The sequence below is a fragment of the Macrobrachium nipponense genome, chromosome 33 (genome assembly GCF_015104395.2).
Source record: "Macrobrachium nipponense isolate FS-2020 chromosome 33, ASM1510439v2, whole genome shotgun sequence".
Lineage (NCBI taxonomy): Eukaryota > Metazoa > Arthropoda > Malacostraca > Decapoda > Palaemonidae > Macrobrachium > Macrobrachium nipponense.
This window is the reverse complement of record NC_087219.1, coordinates 16,214,596-16,230,574: the sequence shown is the minus strand read 5'-3', so window position 1 is coordinate 16,230,574 and position 15,979 is coordinate 16,214,596. Positions and strand designations below refer to the sequence as shown.

At 44.7% G+C, this 15,979-nt stretch overlaps 1 protein-coding gene across 2 annotated transcripts in view; it reads left to right on the top strand.

Annotated features, from left to right (window-relative positions):
* The window catches only part of LOC135202965 (uncharacterized), a 75,241-nt gene extending 68,519 nt beyond the window's left edge, over nt 1-6,722 (top strand). For both annotated transcript variants that reach the window (XM_064232482.1, XM_064232481.1), the window contains 3 exons: nt 4,713-4,999; nt 5,592-5,670; nt 6,234-6,722. In XM_064232482.1, coding sequence (XP_064088552.1) covers nt 4,713-4,999; nt 5,592-5,670; nt 6,234-6,289 — 422 coding nt within the window. In that variant the 3' untranslated portion in view covers nt 6,290-6,722. The remainder of the gene's footprint in view (nt 1-4,712; nt 5,000-5,591; nt 5,671-6,233) is intronic.
* The last annotated feature ends 9,257 nt before the right edge of the window (nt 6,723-15,979 follow it).

Genomic DNA, 15,979 nt, shown 5'->3' with positions numbered 1-15,979 from the left:
TCAAAAGCAGCACTAACAAATGAGGTAATTGCTAAGTTTGAACCCAACTAAGGAATGTTAAATTTTGTGAATATAAATAAATAGTACACAGTGGCATGACAAACGATCAGTAAAGTGTTAATAATGTTTTTTCTTCATGCGTAAATCTTTTTTTCCTTTTTTAAGTTTTATTTTTTTCAGTAGTTATCAAAATTTTAATTATGTCTGAAGTGGTTTTCACACAATTTTCAAGTATTTATTCATTGTGTATGTGATCTGTTAAAGAAAAATGGTGTTTCAGTGCCATGATAATGATCAAGTAATCAGTACGTATGTTTTTCTTCTTGAGTAGAGACTGGTTTGTTTGTTTACCTTTTTTTTTTTTTTTTAGTTTTAATTTTTCAGTAAATATCAAGATGTTATATTTGAAGTAATTTTCACACATTTTCAAGTATGTATTTATTAATTGTGTATGTGACCTGTTAAAGAAAAATGGTTCTCAGTGGCATGATAATGATGCAGTAATAAGTAAAATTTGTATGTTTTCCTTCACATTTGTATGTGTGATCTTCACACATTTGTCAAATAGTATACTAGTGATTGCATATCAAATAGTATACTAGTGATTACATATGTGATCTATTAAAGAAAAATGGTGTTTTATTTCGAGTTTGCTAACATGTAAAGATCATCAAATTATTAGTTATAATATTGTCTGTTCGTCACTTTGTATCATTTCACCTAATATATAAATGTTTTAAATTTCCATTACATCGTTGTTTTAGCTCAAATGTATTAGAGAAATTAGATAATGATAGATTAATAGCATAATTCTGGCACAAAATTGCACTATATTTGGCATAAATTCTTGCTTGGACTGACTAGCATAATTTAGCAAAACAGTTGGTAACACTGGTGATGCCACTCAGCATTGTTTAAAGTCCGCAGCTATTGTTTACAAACATTCAAACACGTCGTGTCTCGTACACCTTGCGCGCATTTCGTTTGCTTTTTCGGTGGTATCAACTATATGTAGTTACCTTTTGATTCATCATGGGTCCCAACATTACTACTGGCTATCTATGTTCAAACCTTTTGCTATTGTTAATCTCTGAAATAATGGAAAAGTGCGTTTTCCTTCTTCAAAATGTTTCCATCATTCCCAACTCCAAAATAAACCTTAAGTTTCGTCTATCCTCTCCTCTGCATGAAAGTGATGAGTGAAAAAAAGATTTAATCAAGCACCCTTGCTTGATTTTTTTTCAAGCGTAGACCTATTCTAAAACCATGCTCACACTTGAGGCGCGCGTTTCAGTAGCAAATGCAATATGTACTTAAGTGTTAGGTTTGGAGTGAAGGCAATGTTACGTACGTAGGTTACATGTGCGGTTCGGTAGCGAATGCAATCTTTAAGCTTTGTTAAGCTTGCCGGTAAAGAAGAGGTTAGCCATAGCTTAAATCAGAGAAGCCACTATGCCATATTAAGTGCATAGTAATTAAGAAATTAAGACGAATCTTTTATGTCATACTGTAATATGTCAATGTTTACGTGTAAGATTTGGTAGTGAAACCAGTTACATATGTAACATGTTCGGTTCGGTAGCAACGCAATCTAAGCTTTTTAAGCTTGCCAGTAAAGAAGAGGTTAGCCTTAGCTTAACTCAGAAGCCGCTACGGTATACATTAATTATAGAAATTAAGTAGATTCTTTTATGTCTACTGTAAAAATAAGTCATTGTTTACGTGTGAGATTTGGTAGTGAAACCACTGTTACATACATAACGTGTGTCGTTCAGAAGCGAATGCAATCTTAAGCTTTGTTAAGCTTGCTGGTAAAGAGGAGGTTAGCCTTAGCTTAAATCAGAGAAGCCACTATGGTATAAAATAATTATAGAAATTAAGACGATTCTTTTATGTCTACTGTAAAAAGACGTCAATGTTTACGTATGAGATCTGGTAGTGACACAGTTTACATATGTAATGCGTGCGCGGTAACGAACGCAATCTGTATGCTTGGTTTATAAGCGTCCTCGTAAAAAAGAGGTTAGCTTGATATTAAACTCAAGAGATGCTGGTACGTAATGGTATAGTAATTATAGAAACCAAGAAGATTCTTTTACTTATATGTACGTATATATGTACCATGCAGTACCATAATAATTGTCAAAGTCCAATAAGCTTGAAACCAGCCCTGATATTGGACAATTTGCCATAAAAGACGCACCTTTTTTATAAGGACATTTATGAAACAAAATCGTTAGTATCATAACATTTACTGAAAGATAATTTTCAAGTGATTTTGTATACAGTATTGCAGTCGACTCCGTATAAGATTTACCATAAATTAATATAGAATGTAAACGTTTCTAGGCTTATAGCGACGATATGGTTTGTTTACTACCATAGTCCCGCTATAAACCACCAGGGCTGCGCTATGGTTTGTTTACATCCTTTAATGCCGACTTACTGTAGGCAAACTTTCGTAAGTTTTTGATAAATATAAATTGGGTTTATTTTTAATAGTTTATTAATTTACTGTAATAATTAGACATGCTTTTTAATGTTTTTATTATGTTAGCAACACCTTTTATGCCTACCCACTACACTACGTTCTACTTACTATTTACCTAGGTAGCCTATGGCGCTTGGTCAACAATCGGTTGGACGCAGGCCAGTTTTCTTTTATACTGTATATTATACATTTAAAATTATAAATATACGTTTAACATGATATTTATTTAACTTTTAACTTATTTAGTTGTAATTTACATGTAATTTATTGTATAAAAAGGCAAGGTTAGGGTAATAACTGATGGTCAAGAACGGATTAATTCATTTTCAGTTATTTCTTATGGGAAAACTTGATTCAGTTCTCGAAATAATCGAATTTCGACGCTCCTTCTGGAACGAATTAGCGTCGAGAACCGAGGCTCTACTGTATATTGTAACTGCACTGTAAATGAGTCTTATATTCTTGAACCTCTTATATATGTTGAAAATAGGTACTTATAGTACTCTTACAATCTAGTTGTAGCCCTTTAGAAACATTTCAAACCTTGTTTACAACTTTATAAAAACATTTAAAGGAAATGATGGTACCAGATGATGTACTGTCTAACTTTCTTAATAATTTATTCATGTGTAGTTTACATTTGAAAGGCAAGTAATGTTCACCAAGTGTATTTTAGTAATTAGCTAAGCTGAGGCAACCCTTAACAGGTGATAATTAGCCTGGCATTACAGTTTATCATCCAAACTAACTGCTAATTCAACATTTCGATAACAATAAAATAATACAGTTACATCAAGTCAGAATTCAAAATTAATTGATACTTTGCAACCAATGGTAATATACTGACACTGTGGAACAACTTGCTCCAATGCTTAAGCTGTATCCACTGTGAATATCTATTAAAACCTTACTAGTCTAAAAAAAAAAAAAAAAAAAAACTTTAAATGATAAGCAACATAAAAATGAACAACAGTGCACTCATATTGATACTGAATGTAGGTACTCACCAAAAATAATAGTGGATATAAGCAAATGAACAGACATAGCTTAAAGGTTGGGGTTACATTGTATGATAAGCTGATGATGCAGAGTTGGAGTCAAAGATAAGGGCCAGGCTTAAAAAGTGGATAAGGGGAGCTTAAGCAGCTCTGCATGCTTTCTGGTCATAACTTAACATGCTGTATATACCCTTATGATATTCACCTTTGTGTAATGTTTGTGCACCTGCTATTTCCCCAAAGTGGTATGAGATTTAATTTTATACTCTATGTAAAGGTTGAGAATCCAAAATTCCCAAGCATTCCAGTGTTAGGCTAGTCTGTGTAATGGATTAGAACATCTTGTTACAGTTCATCATGGTTTCTTAATGTGTACATATGTGTATAATTTTTTATATAAAAAATAGTATGTATGTTAGGATATAATGTAATTGTATATGCTCTCAAAAATCAGTGACAGAGAAATAATAAAATGGATAGTAATGGTGGCCAGTAAAGTATGTGTAAGTAGAAATAATCATCAAAATATTGGGATTGTGATTTGCACACTCATCAAAGTTAATATGATGTAAGGATTTACAGAAACAAAATACTATGAGGTTATACATATTGTGTAATATGTATGTAATTTGAAATAATCAATGTAGCCAAAATAAAAGTTTTTCTGTAATGATGAAAAATAAAGATGGAAGAAATAGTATATACAATATATCAAATAATTACAAGAAACATGTCAAACGTTAGATTATTGTAGTCACCTACGTACTTATCAAAGCGATGGTTGAAACTGTTTAAGATTTTGACATGTAAGATGCTATGATAGAGTGGAACATAAAGTACACTATATGCACCTTAAAATTAATATACATGTACTAGGAGAATAAGTAATCGGATACGGAATTATGATGTTATATACCTGTTCCCATCATACTGTATTTAAAATTGCTCTGTTCCTTTTCTCTTTGGAGTGTTAAGAGTGCCTATCTAATTTCAATATAGTACTGTTAGTGGGTTCTACCATGCAGTATACATACTGATTTATGTACTTATTCAAGTTGGTTTGTTGAAATTACTTATGCATTGTGAAAGTTTCCTGTTACAATCTCTCACTATCACTTTCTTTCTCATAATTGAAACTTCCTTTTCTTCAAGGTTGTGCATTATCGTTTCTTGATATAGATTGTACATGCTGTTTTCATCTGTTTCTTTTGAACAATTTTCAGTTGCCCTTACTGCTATGTTAGCGGCAAGTCTCCACACAATAGGAGCTGATAGTCAGGAAGATCATAGACATCACCCAGCCCCCAGAGGCCAACCAATGGACCATCGTCGCAGAACGAGTCATGATGTCAGTCAGAAGGAAGTGTCCTTTCGAACTTTAAGTGGAATGTCTCAGGGTCAGTTGTCTTATCTGAAGTGTCCTCCAGTACGGCCCTGTGCTACCCCTCCTCCCCCTCCAGCTTCCCCCAAGAAGGAGCAGGTGACTTCTGCGAGGCGGACTTCAGGCTCGGTAAGGTGGTTGTTCTCTTATACGTAGTATGTTTTCATATGAGTGAACTTTTTATTCATCTTTTTTTTTTAAATTCAGACCCTGCCAGTACCAGTAAACCAATCCAGAATTGGTGGGAAAAAATGGAAATTGATGAGATAACCCCATAGACCTTTGGGGGAATATTTCTTGGTGAACTGTAGAGAATGCTAAAGGATCATTATAATGTCCGTTTGACCCAAGCAGATTTGCAGTCTTACACTTATAATTCATAACATTGATTCTCTCTGTTAGTTGTTCAATTCCTTAACTTTGTGTTACTCCAAGTGAATGTAATATACAAAGATTTTACACTTCTTACTTAGGTTTGAAGAATGTTATGACAGTCTCCAGCTTTATGTGTCTCACTTTTCAGCCATTTTATTAGGAATCATCTTTCCTAACTATACAGCTTCATTTTCTTAGTCATCCCTTCAGGAATTAAAGTTCTCCCCTCCCAACATCCCTCCTATCCTTATTTGTTTTGAAATGACTCAGTGATGTGACTATATTTTATGTGACTCTAGAAAAATACTATCATTGACTTGTATGATGAGTTGAAGTTCAATTTCAGAATTGCCTGGAGAGTTCTGGAGAGCCATTGTATATGGAGCCTGAAGCATTTGATGAGTCCAAGTCATATTTGCAATTAGGTAAGATATTTCCTAGAAGCTTGGGATGTCAATATAAAGGTACGTAGATGAAAGAGAAAGTGACAGTGATGTTGATAAGCCATAAGTTCCTGAAGTGAATGAAAGTGGGGCAGGTCTTGTGAGAATTTGTTTAAGAGTGGTTCTCATTGTTGGGGATAATGGTTTAAAAAATATTCATAGTCATATTAGGTAATGAGGAAATGGTGAAGAATTAAATTGATAGATAATGAAGAAATAGACTGGTAGCTTATGTGTTATTACTGAGTAGATGGAATGTCGTGTTGATGGGTAGATAGCTAAGAAGGTAGAAGAGTTTTGAAACTCTTGTAACTTTTAACCCTCTCTCTCTCTCTCTCTCTCTCTCTCTCTCTCTCTCTCTCTCTATCTCTCGATCTCTCTCTCTCTCTCTCTCTCTCTCGCCTCTCTCTCTCCTCTCTCGTCTCCCTCTCTCTCTCTCGCTCACACCACACACACACAAGAAGAAAATGTACATGATGCATTAATCTCTAATCTCTCTTTTAACTTATGACTTATGTTATTTTCTTAATTTTGATTCTGGTTAGATGACATCAGTTGCAAAAAGTCTTCATCAGGAAAGTCAGAAGGAATCAAGCAGTGACATCTTCAGTCCTGGGCTTAAAAATGAAGTCTTGTGAGCATTATTAATATACTGAAAAGCCAAATTGTTTTTATGTTCTGTGTGGGCTGAACACGAACTATATATTAACTCTAAGTGACTAAATCTTTTTTGAAGTTAAGTTATTTTAAATTTTGGTTTGCATTTAATTTTGGACCCAAAATAGAGTGTTTAGCTTATGTAAAATAACTCCTAAATGTGATAGATGTTAACTGATTGTTAAGTTATGTTTTGAGCCAAATTAAGGCTTTGGTAACTTTGTTTTGAGCCAGATTAAGGCTTTGGTAACTTCAGGTGATGCCTCACTATTTTAAAATGTAATGTATCTTTTATAGTTTGTTATTATGCCAAAATGTTATGTAAATTTGTATATACGTAGTATTTATGAAAGGATGCATTAAACTCTTATATAGAACCAGGAGTTTCTTTTCCCCTTTTTCAGTCACTTACAGAGGTTCTTTTTAAATTAAGTACATAATAAGTAAAGTTCATTATATTTAAGATTATCCTTAATATTTAACTAGTGATACATCTTCTATAGCTACACAGAATAGCAATGTAAAAGTGAATTTCTATTGCTGTTTGAATTATATTGTACTGGTCTTTATTTCACTTGAAAGCTATGATATGTCTACTCTGCTCCAATTGCATTACGTACTTCTTTTTTTCATGTGTTCCTTTGGTCTCCTACCTATCTTTCCAAGTTCTGTACCTTTATGTTTCTTCAGATTTCCCTTCTCATTGCCCAACAAATCTTGTGGTCAAGCACAGTGAGAGTCTAGAAGTGAGACTTGTTGGTCTTGTTAATTTTTCATGTCGATAGTAATGCAATAAAGATATTAAATACCTCTTGAGCAGTTATTCAGAATGTACTTTTTGCCAGTTTCATTCTGATCAAGAGAAGGGTTTAGGCTTTTGTTTTTCAATGTTTGGCTTACACTTTGTTGTGTGCTTCCACTTTGTTGTGTGCTGCTTACAGTAAATGGTGATCTTGCGAATGTACTTCACTATGTGTATGCATAAGATTTTGATTTAAAAGATTATTGTCTTTATTCATGCCATTACATATGCACTGCAGTTAAAGGGCATGCCTTGTTCCTTCCGCAGAATTGGGGCACATTTTCTTGGAAGATACCCAACTACTTGTGAGGGTATGAGCAAAGAGCCTTTGGGTTACCATAAAAAGGTTTCCAGATACCTGAGAAGGTAAGTGAACTTGGGCTGAGGAACATCAGAATTATTTTTAATGGCTAGCTTTATTTTTTATTTTTTATGTACAATACATTTGTTCTTAATGTAATTTTGTTGACGCCTGCAAGATGGTCTTTGACTTGTGCTTGTACACTATCTCTCTCTGTTGATTCTTGTTAAACAGTACTCTCCCTCTCCCTACATTACAAATCTCTCACTGATGATTCATATTATTCTCTCTCTCTCTCTCTCTCTCTCTCTCTCTCTCTCTCTCTCTCTCTCTCTCTCTCTCTCTCTCTCTCTCTCTCTCTCTCTCTCTCTCTCTGTGTCTGTGCAGTCAAAGCGCAACGTGCTGTCACTAGGTGAAACTTGAGTGACATTCTGGAGAAGCAAAGAATGTGGCCAGAGAGCTTGTGCTGCTTATTTAGGATTTGTAGCATTATTAGGGTATGTTGAGGATTGTTGAGACATTCTGTTGGTATATCCACAAAAGTGGAGTCATCCTGAGAAGATGGAGACAGGTATACAGGCAGTCCCCGGGTTACGACGGGTTCGGCTTACGACGTTCCGAGGTTAAGGCTCTTTTCAATTATATTCATCAGAAATTATTTCCAGGCTTACAACACGTTCCAGGGTTACGCCACCTACAACGCTGATCTGGCAGAAGAGATATGACACCAAAAATGCAAAATAATCAATATTTGAAGTTTTCTTTATGAAAAATGCAATAAGAATGCAATTGTTCCGATACGTAATACAAACCCTCGGTCCTTTAACAATAGGAAGGTAACTAGCGGCAGCTGGGACGGTCGTAAGCTTCGAACAAGGGGAGAACGGTAGTTAACTGCTTGTCCGATCGTCGCGCGCCCCGCAGCGCACCGAGGGAGGTGAAGAATCACTTTTGCTTTCGGCCGCGGGTGTGAAGGACGTGTTCGTCATCGCTCTCTGCCCGCTTCATCGTCGTATGCTTTGTTTATATTGTGTTTTCTACTAATGGTTTGGTTTGACTTGAAAATGAAACTGTAAGTACACTGTTTTCATTTTCATTACTTAATTATGAATCAACATGGAGCAATCGCCGTAGAGACGGCGATTTCCGCTCTTTTCATGAAATTGGAACCCTTGAATTATGTCTCGGTGCCGAGGGGGCGGGCGCACTCGCGCCGAGTCATGTATTTTGGGCGAAAGTGTGTAATTGAAAGATGTAAGTACTCTTTTTCATTATATTTTTGCCCTGTGCGTTCGTTGCCGAGAGCTTGATTGCGCTCGGCAAGAGCCTCTTATTTTGTATGATAGAATGCAATGAAAGTGGATTCGCAATGCAGTTTTCTTTTCATTTTCATTTATTATTTGCATCAAATTTAATTTTGGATCAATTTCCGCTCTTACCCGGGAATTAATCCTTACGATTTATTGCTGTGAAAGTGAAAATAGCAAGTGCAGTATTGTTCATTGTTCCGATACGTAATACAAACCCTCGGTCCTTTAACAATAGGAAGTAGCTAGCGGCAGCTGGAACGGTCGTAAGCTTCGAACAAGGGAGAACGGTAGTTAACTGCTTGTCCGATCGTCGCGCTGGGAGGTTAAACAAATCACTTTTGCTTTCGGCCGTGTGTGGGAAGGACGTGTTCGCCATCGCTCTGCCCGCTTTGTCGTTTGCTTCAACTTTGAGTATTTGTTTCTCTTTCTGTATATCAGGAGTGATTGTAAGTACTTTTCTCAATTCTATTATTCTTGCAATGAGTGAATTGGAAGAAATGGAAATATCACCGCGCCCTCCAGTCGCCCGTAGAGTGTGTCCGGCTGGAGGGGCGTAAATGTGGAGGGTTCAGGTCATTCGTTTGAGGTGGACCCCCACGAGGTTTGTACTTGTTGTCGGGCGAGAGTGCTCCCGCAACGAACCATGTGTGGTTTGTATGAATTGGTCCGAGGCGCCAGTGTGGGTTGCTGTACGAGGCAGGAGAGACTTAGGCCGGCCAAGAAGTCATCGGAAAGTCCAGTGACTCCTTTGGTGACGGACACTTCGTCCTCTTTCCTGCCTCCCGGCCAGCCCCCACGTTTCGCGCCTTCCCCTGCGGGGGGGGTAGCGGAGTCCTTTTCCTCTCTCGATCCGTCGAGTGTGGAGGAGGGCGCCCGCTACCCGGACGTACAGCTGTACTCGGGATCTTCCGTCCGCTCTGGGGGGGGTGTTTCGCCCCCAGGCGCGGGGAAGCCCCTCCAATTAACCCGACTGTTGCTTCCGCAGGTGTGCCATCAGCGAAGGACGACTTGGGACAGGTGTGGGAGTCGCTGGGGACTGCAGGGAGTGCCCAGCATCCAGGGTTGCTTCAGCGGTTGTCGGGGTCGGCGGTGGTCATCATGGTGCGGTGACCACCACTACTACCACATTAACGACACCAGCGTATGAGATGCCACCACATCTGGTATATACGCCCCATATAATGTCGGTGACACCCACGGTGGCAGTACAAAAACCCATTGCCGCCGTTCCAAAGAGGACGATGCCACCACCACCTGGATTTTTTCCTTTGCCGACCCCGGACTTCCGCTGCCCTAAGAGTACCCCCCTGGACCTGCCGCCAGTGCCACGGATGACGGTGACTGTCGAACAGGACGCCTGGCTCAATTCCCGTGGTACCTGCCGTGCCTGCCGTACCTGTTGCCGTTCCAGCTACTCTTTCCTTTTCAGATAGGCCTGCACATTCCATTTCAGATGTTCCTGCCGTTCCTGCTGTTCCGGACCTGTTCCTGTTGTTCCTGCTGCTGGTGTTGCTGTAACAGTCTCAGGTCTTTCCGGACAGGTGCAGTCGGGCCCTGTTGCTTCGGCAACTGCCCCGGCTCCCTCCTGGATGGAAGACCTGACGTCTGTCCTGCGGAGCCTGGCGAAGAAGAAGAGGAAGAGGAAGAAGGTGTCGTCGTCGTCTTCATCGTCTTCTTCGTCGTCTGCTGCCTCTCCTTCCCCTTCGACTTCTAAGGCTAAACAGCCGAAGAAGAAGAAGGCTGCCTCCTCCCCCCTAAGAAGACTCCTTCGGGATCTTCTAAGGGCCCGGCTCGCTCAGGCGAGTTGGGGAGCTCTTCTGCTGTCCTCCTGTTCCTTCGGGTACAGGGCCCGTCGCTTCTTCTGCAAAGAAGAAGTCGACGGGGACCAGAGGTGCATCAGCCTCGGCTGGTGCGTCCTCACCTGGTGCTAGCGGTTCTGCGCTAAACCAGGTTCCGTCTCGGCCGCTTCTCGTTCGCGAGAAGCACCGAGTGGACGCTCTTCCAAAGAGGACGTCCAGCCAAGTTTTGACGTCCGAGCTCGCTCGCCGTCAAGACAGCGGCGCGGAGCAGAAGACTGGCGAGAGTCGTGCACACGACTCTCGCCAGGCCAGTGGACGCTCTCGCAGCGACCAACTGGCTGCTCGGGCTGACGTGACGGTCGCTGACCGGCCACGGGTTGAGGCGAGGAAGGAGTCCCACGGCCGCCGGTACCAGCCACGGCTGGTACCAGCGGTTTGACGCGCCGAGAGGACGCTGGCCCGGTCTCGACGCGAAAGGGAGCCTAGCAGGTCACCCGTCCGCCGCTCCCGATGGGACCGGGCGGAGACGGTGACCAGCGGCAGCTCGCCTGACGCTAGAGATCGGTCTCGACGTTCTCAGCCGAGCCAATCGCCCCAGGCGAGCGGCGACGCTAGGCCTACTGCTCGACCGTCACCGCGGGTTGACGATCAGCAGCAGCCCTCCACGCACGCTGGTCCTGCCAGCGAGCGAGGGGGGAGCGTCAGGTCTGCCTCTCCCGTACCTTCAACCTCCTCGGCTATACCGGGAGGGAGGAGCGAGGTCCACAAGGAGTCGATCAAGAGAGGGTTGCGCCGCTCGTGACCCGGCTATGACGCCGTAACGGCTCAGGCACGGTCTTAGGACCAGAGCCAGGACGTACGCGCAAGTAGTTGGAGGCGACCGTCAGGGGTCTGTCGCTGTTCCTCCTTCTGAAGAAGGAGTATCGAGGGATATGCTCTTGCTGGAGGGACTGGACGGTCCTACTCCACAAGACGCTGTGACGCCCGAGATACAGAGGAACTTCGCAGAGGTCATTAAGCTGATGCGTCTGCATAATGACCTCGCGGAAGGATCGCCGCTACCACCAGCAGAGCCCACGTCCCGGCTCGAGTCATTTTGGGGTCCCAAGAGAGAGCCCAAAATGACGATGGGGTTGCCACGATCAGAGCTTGCGGACTCAGTCCCTGGATCAGGTGGAGAATCTCGTCTCAGGACGGGAGGACTCGCTAAAAATCCGGACGGTCCTCTAAGCTGCTTCCTCCTCCTCTACAGCGGCAGAGGCGATTCTACGTGCACCATCGGAAGACCCGATACTGCCGAAACAGGTTAACCCGGAGTTAGCGAGGCTGACTCCAGGTGTGTCCTGCAGCAGCTCCTGTCGGAGAACCTATGGTTCTCGCAGCAGGAGGCACTTGCCCTGGAATCTACCGCTATGGCAGCATTCCAGGCAGTTTCCTGGTTGGATTTGTGGTCCCTCACAATATCCAAAGTAGCGGCCGGCTCCGGGAGTTCTGCTCTCGAAGACGACGCTTCTTTTAGGAGACTGTGCCAGTCTGGAGGAAGAGCAATCTCTTACCTCGCCCATCAGACTGCTAACCTGTGGGCCAACTTGGTTCTTCGACGTAGGGACGCAGTCCTTACCCGAGGTGGGACCAAGGGGGCTGGGCGTGAGGCGGCACTCGGGCTACGAAATGGACCTCTTAGGAGTTCCCCAGCTCTCTTTCCTGGAGAGATGGTGGACGCTGCGGTGGAACGGCGGCGCACTGACGAGAGTGACCGCTTAGTCCACCAGGCAGTCTCGAAGGTTTCTGGGCAATCTCGAGTAACTGCGGCCAAACCAAAGAGCTTGGCTAGCGCTTCCACGGCGGCGAAGACGGTTGCACCGTCACCGTCCCCAAACCCCGTGAAGACTCCAGTTGTTTCGACTTCTGCGAGAGGAGGCCGCAACCAGCCCTCCTCCCAGACCTCCTTTCCCGAGGAGGTGCTGGAAAGAAGTCGAAACGAGGAGGGAAACGCTAGGGACGGCGGTTTACCCCCTTCACCCTGCTGCCGGAAGTGGGGGGGTGCCTAGGCGAGCCATTGCGGGGACTCTTGGCAGCGATTTTACGGCGGCCAGAGAACTGGGTGGATTAGTAGACGTCCTTCAGGGAGGGAAGATCTACTACCCTTCGAGTCTCGGCCCCCCCTCATCCTCCAACCGGTCCATCTACAGACCTATGTCGGGGATCAGCAAAGGACAACGCTCTTCGACAGGAGATCAAGGACCATGCTGGCGAAACGAGCTGTAGAAATCGTGGAGGACCAGTCACCGGGCTTTTACAAGCCGCCTCTTCCTAGTGGAGAAGGCCATCGGGGGGCTGGCGCCCGGTGATAGACCTCTCTCCCCTGAACCGCTTCGTTCGCACGACGCGGTTCACGATGGAGTCGCACGCTCAGTGCTCGACTCGATCAGGGGGAACGATTTCATGCTTTCAGTGGACCTGAAGGAGCGTATTTTCAAATACCCATCCATCAGTCCTCCAGAAAGTACCTCCGCTTCATCTTCGACGGGACGGTGTACCAATTCAGGGCACTTTGTTTCGGTCTCATCAACCGCCCCACAGGTGTTTCACGCGAGTGTCACTCTGGTGTCGGCTTGGGCCCATTCGAACGGGATACGTCTTCTGAGGTATCTCGACGATTGGCTGGTCCTGGCGAGCTCCCGCTCGCAGTTGCTACAGGACAGAGATCGACTCCTCAAGTTTGTCGCGATCTGGGGATCGTGATAAACTACGAGAAGTCCGATCTCGAACCCAAGCAGAAGATGAAGTACCTGGGTATGCTGATAGATACGGTAGCAGGGCAAGTCTTTCGCCAGACTTGCGTATCAGCAAATTCAGGGAGGCAGCCGGCCGGTTCCTTGTCGCGGCAGGAAACAGGCAGCACAGCAATGGCAAGTCGTGATCGGCCATCTGTCGTCACTCGAGAAGTTAGTCCACCCTCACGGGCGTCTTCACCTACGGTCTCTCCAGTGGAGGCTAAGGAAGGGAGGTTTGGTACCCATGGCCTAAGGGATCCTCCTTACTTTCCCGTGGCTATCACGGACAAGGTGAGGCAGGACCTAGCCTGGTGGTCTCGACGACAAAGAACCTCTTAAGAGGTAGTGCCTATTAACGCACTCCCCCCCCGGAGATGCTTCTGTTCTCAGACGCATCGACCGAGGGATGGGGCGCACACCTGGAGGAGTTGCTTGGACTGCCAGGTGTGTTGGAAAAAAAAAAACCATCACGAAAAGCACCTTCACATCAATGTCTGGGAACTCAGGCGGCGTTCAACGCTCTCAAAGAGTCGCGGACCGCTTGTGGGGACACTCAGTGGTGTTGATGTGCGACAACACCACAGTAGTGGCATATGTCAACAATCAGGGGCGGGGGGGGCTAGTGTCTCTTCCTTCTCCATCAGTTGACAGTGCAGGTGCACGAGTGGGGGGGCCACGGCTCACTCGATAGAGCTGTCAGCACGCTACATTCCAGGCAAGAGGAATGTAGTAGCAGACAAGCTCAGCCGTCGGATCAGGTGATAAGGACCGAATGGTCTCTACACCAAAGATGTGGCGGAAAGGCTCTTCAACCTGTGGGGGCGACCGGTCGTAGACCTGTTCGCCACCCGGCACAACAGAAAACTTCAGGTTTTCTTTTCAGCTGTGCCGGACCCATGGGCAGCTGCAGAGGACGCTCTCAACACCCCTGGGACAACCTCTTCGCTTACGCCTTTCCTCCCTTCTGTCTGATTCGGAAAGTGATCAGTCGAGCGCTGGTCACAATCCCAATCTCAGAATGATCCTGGTGCTCCCAAACGACCTCAAGCCGTTTGGTATCCGCCCGGACTGCTGTCTCTTCTTGCGGACGCACCGAGAGAATACCACCTGGCACAACTCCTAGCCCGCCCAGCCACACGTAGAACGGTAACCACCACGCAGTCCAGTCCTTCAACTTCACGGCTGGCTGTATCCACCACCTCTTGCGAACGAGAGGCTTTTCTCGTAGCGCAGCAACAGAGATGGCTGGACACGTCAGACAGTCCTCTGCAGCTGTGTACCAGGGGAAGTGGGCCGTCTTCTCTGGTTGGTGGTCGTAGACAGGGTCTGTCTCCTCTCAGAGCCACTCTTCAGCAGGTACGGATTTCCTCGTTTGTCTTCTTGCGAGAGAAGTCCTCTTCAGTACCCACAGGTTAAGGGATATAAGAGCCGCCCTGGCTCTCGTCCTAAAAACTGAGGGGGACTGGACATCTCGAATTCGTTCGAGATATCCTTGCTAATGAGGAGCTTCGAAAGGTCTTGCCCACCCAGGGAACTCAGGCCCCCTGCGTGGGATGTGACTATCGTTACTTAGGAGTTTGACTTCAAAGACCCTTCGAGCCACTCCGAGAGTCGTCAGACAGGGATCTGACCCTCAAGACCCCTCTTCTTGCTGGCCCTGGCATCGGCGAAGAGAGTAGGGGAATAACTAATGGGCCTTTCTTATTGATTGTTAAACATTACCAGAGGCTAGGGATCTTGTGACGCTCGATTTCGTCCCGAACTTCGTAGCTAAGACTCAGAATCCGTCGATCCCTGACGACAGGTTCGAGTTCTTTCACGATCCCCTCCCTCCTGGACTTCACCGATAACGATGCGGATGAGATGCTGCTTTGTCCTGTGAGGGCGCTACGGCGCTATCTGAGAGAACTCGACATCTCAGGCCTTGAGTGTCGACGCTCTCTCGTTAGCACCGGGGCACCAAGGAAGAAGTCTCCAAGAACACGCTCTTTCTGGCTGCGTTGAGGGGATCAGGAGAGCGTACGAAGCTGATGGTAGCGACGACATCCGTACGCTCCGTCCGAGAGCCACGAAGTCAGAGGTATCGACCTCCTTAGCGTTCCGTAAGAACTTCTCCGTGGCGCAGGTCCTGAAGGCAGGTGTCTGGGCCAACCAGACCACTTCACGTCCTTCTACCTTCGGGATATTTGCCCACAAGTCCTTGGATACTTTTTCCTTGGGACTGTGGTGGCTGCTCAACACGTTGTGTAAGCTTACCCAGCACCCGAGCAGGCAGAACAGCATCGATTCCTGGTATGACTGGGAGAATGAATGCGTGAATGAGAGAGTGACTGGCTTCTCTTCACCATCTTTTTCTACCTTCTACCTGTGGGCAGAGGGATACGGTCGTTACCTTGCTGGAAACTGGAGGTCAGATGCAGGTAAGCTATTCAACAGAGCTCCATCCTATCTCTTTAACTAGAGATAGGAGTAAATAGCCACCACTTTCTCCAACAAGGGGGAGAAGTGGATGCCAACATGAGACAAACCCATTACTTTACATTTGCTCATGTAAAGGAAAAAGTTCTTACAATGCTGGTACGAAGAGATACGCTTGCCTCTCTCTTAGTACTCGGCCCAGAGGTCTGACCATTGATCCTGCGGTG